This window comes from Berghia stephanieae, chromosome 8, assembly GCF_034508935.2.
Source record: "Berghia stephanieae isolate SIO BIC M18660-M18661 chromosome 8, UCSD_Bste_1.3, whole genome shotgun sequence".
In the NCBI taxonomy this organism is placed as follows: Eukaryota; Metazoa; Mollusca; class Gastropoda; order Nudibranchia; family Aeolidiidae; genus Berghia; species Berghia stephanieae.
The window spans coordinates 5,811,433-5,814,756 of record NC_088367.1 but is presented as its reverse complement, the minus strand read 5'-3'; the positions used below and the strand labels follow the sequence as shown (position 1 = coordinate 5,814,756).

General features: G+C 37.3%; 1 protein-coding gene across 1 annotated transcript in view; it reads left to right on the top strand.

Annotated features, from left to right (window-relative positions):
- LOC144978085 (vacuolar protein sorting-associated protein 18 homolog) overlaps positions 1-3,019 on the top strand; it is a 36,766-nt gene extending 33,747 nt beyond the window's left edge. Inside the window, exons 27-29 of the mRNA XM_078923642.1 lie at positions 965-1,084; positions 1,724-1,782; positions 2,270-3,019. Of these exons, the coding sequence (XP_078779768.1) occupies positions 965-1,084; positions 1,724-1,782; positions 2,270-2,333 (243 nt within the window). The 3' untranslated portion in view covers positions 2,334-3,019. The remainder of the gene's footprint in view (positions 1-964; positions 1,085-1,723; positions 1,783-2,269) is intronic.
- The last annotated feature ends 305 nt before the right edge of the window (positions 3,020-3,324 follow it).

Below are 3,324 nucleotides of genomic sequence, written 5' to 3'. Positions count from 1 at the left end.
ATATACAGTGCAGCCTCTCTACAACAACATCGTTGGGACCTGATATAAATATTGTTATAGAGAGTTGTCGTTGTAGCGGAGCAACTAAAAATGGATGGGGGGCGGGGGGTGGAGGAAGAAGGTAAAGTTCTTGACTATGGATGTCTTTTCCAGCCATCTACCGTGCTGGTTTCAGTCAATGTTCACTACCTTGAAAAGATTGCCATGTCGCTTCTTGAAATGGCAGAATCATCGCTCCAACTCCTAGCTTGTCTACAACTTTACCTTTACCGATGTTCCAGGTCGGACACGACATTGGAGATCATGGTTCGCCAGCTCTCTCCCTCATCTGCGAGTTTCGTACATTGATTTATGGGGCTTCCTACGTACGCTGCGACATTTCCAAGCCAGCTTGTCTTTCTTCGTCCTCGACCACGCTTGCTTTCTATCTTTCCCTCTGCAATGGTCTTCTGTAGTGAGTCGTGCCTTCTGATGTGGCCGAAATATCGGGTTATCCTCTTTCTAATAGTTGAAATGATCGTTGTTGATGTTATTCCTAAAGTTTGGAGTCTACAATTATTGATCAATAATGACAAGCCTTCAAGTCTGCTGTTACTGCGTCAACATCAGCCTTTTTTCTCTGTGGTTCAAGCCCATGCTGTTCGATTTTCTGTTCTTTAATGATGGGGAATCCCCCAGGCCCATTCCATAGTTGAGATGGTGCAATACAAATAGCTAGATAAGGTAATGCTGCAAGTTGCACAAGTGTACACTAGCGGGTCGATCGCTGACGCTGTTGCACTCACTCAAACGTCAAAGGTGTTACAGTCAGCGCTTTTCTCTTCAACACGGTAGAAGTAGGAGTGGACATCATGATTCCATGTGCGGTATCAAAAATGTCTTTCTACTTTAAAGCTTTTTGACCTGATGCAATTATTGGAGTAATAGTAACAGGATGTGTTTTTCTTTGGTTTATAAAATGCAGGTTTTACCCAGTCTGACGTCATCCAAGAGAAACCAGGTTGAATCGCTACAGCGGAAAATGGCCGAGGGAGATGGACGGTCACGTGGGGATGGAGCAGCCATGAAGGAGTTGGATGTCAAGGTTGGTTTTTATGTGGTCAGATTAAACTAAACCCTGCTTATTCTACTTTTTTTTCCTATTCTTCTTCTTCCTAGTTAGCGCAACCAATGCCACGCCACTATGCAGACGCCAATCTCAGTGCCATATTGTATGGGCTCAGAATGGATAGGAATTGTACATGACTTGATGCTGTCTCTATTTCTTCTGGCAGATTATTCTATTCCTGTGTAGTTTGCAGAAAAACAGTTCTTGTCATGTTGAAGAATCCTTTTTATGGCAGTTATATTGTGAAAGGACATTTAGAGATAATATTCTCCACTCAATGTGACTAAAAACTAACAACTCCCATTGACATTGTGTTGTCCAATTTCTACTATATTGAGCGTACAACAGTCTTCATAATGGATAACAACCACTTTCTTTTGTTGTGTATTTACAGTTTTTAAAAAACGGTTAAACCAACTGGATTTTCAAGGGGCACAACTCGTCCTAACTCAAAATCATCATAGTTGATACAGATTCGGTTGTCTCCCTTACCCCATGTGAGCTGATGAAGAAAGTGAACTACAGTTATGACTCAAATTCAAATGACTGTTTTTGCAATTGTTTGATATTCTGTTTAGTAAATCCTGTAATCTTGTTTTCCTTTCCAAATCGCAGGCTAAACTGGATGAGTTGGTGGCTTCTGAATGTATCCTATGTGGAGATTTCATGATAAGGTATTTTATCAATTATAATTATAATCTATACAACAATGTCGTAGTAAAGGACACAGTAGGCTTAAAATGTCTTGTAGTGGCACCATTACCCAATACAATGTTCTTGTGCTTGGTATAAGAATATATACCAATGGGGACAGAAATGAACATCTAATCAATATAATCTTTTTCACAGCGGGTGGTGTACCACTCAGGGATCATTGATAGAGTCACGCAATCAATTTTTATGTATAGGGAACGCAACTGGACTGTTACTGTTACCCATCACTCATGTTTATTTTGAAAGGTTGTTTCCCTTGGAAATTAATACAATAAATTTTTTCTTCCACTGGAAGTTCCATTCTCAAGATCTTAAGCAGAGTCGAATGTAATTATTTACATAGACAATACATATACATATTGTGACAAATTATATATATGAATTTGTAGTTTGTAGTTGTGAATAGTTAACAATTTCCCTTGATTCCTTTCTCGTTTTCCTGACCAGATGTGTTGACAAACTGTTTGTAGAAGATGATGAATGGTCTAACTTGGCATCGGAATGGGAGTAGACATCATCTAGTGTCCATTATTATGTCCGACGATGAATGGTCTAACTTGGCATCGGAATGGGAGTAGACATCATCTAGTGCCCATTGTGTCCTTTCCATTGCCACCCTCCCTCACTGTCCCTATTGTATTACTATTACAATGAAAATGTTGCTGCTTGAAGCTCGAAGGAAAAAATAATGATAAGTATTGAATTGTAAGCTCCAATTCAAAATGAAGAATACTAGTATGGACTTTTTGTGTTTCCCCTTTATCAACAAAACACGATGATTGAAAGACGAAGGACGAATGAGAGATGTGTGAATTCACATAAATTGGAGCTTACATTTAAATACTTTTTATCATTATTTTTTCAATCATAATACAATTACAGTATTTGATAAATTCCAGAGAGCTTTCCTACAGCTTGTATTCAACGAGATCTACAATTGTTTAATTAGGGAATCAAATCTTGTCAAATGAAAAAGTCCATAGACCTAGAAATTTCTCGGTGCCCTAAGTAAAAATGTCTGGATCTTTTTTTTTTTAACCTCAAAACTGCACTCTGCAATGCGACACATAATAATAGTCAATAAATTTATAGTTTATAGTAATGAGTAAAGTCTTCAAGTTTCAGTGTTGGAAAATGTCTCTTGTTTTCTTGTCTGTCAATGATTGTATGAAATAAAAAGAAAAATCTTTTATGGCAGCTTTGTTATTGGATTTTAATTTTTTTTATTTGAAATATTTTTGTGTTCATCATGTCAAAATAAACCACTGAAGGGATGACATTCATCAGTCATGTCTCTGTTAACAGGTGGTCAAAATATGACACGGAACAAGATGGTGACATAAATTTGTAGCTTACTGAGAGCTTCAAAAAAATAAAATGCCAAAAGTGGACACTTAAGGCTCAAAATATTCTTTAGTTTATAATTAAAAACATAAATATATCACTTTAAATATTATTGCTTTTGTGATGTGTAAACGTAATGTTCTTTTGTTGTTACTGGC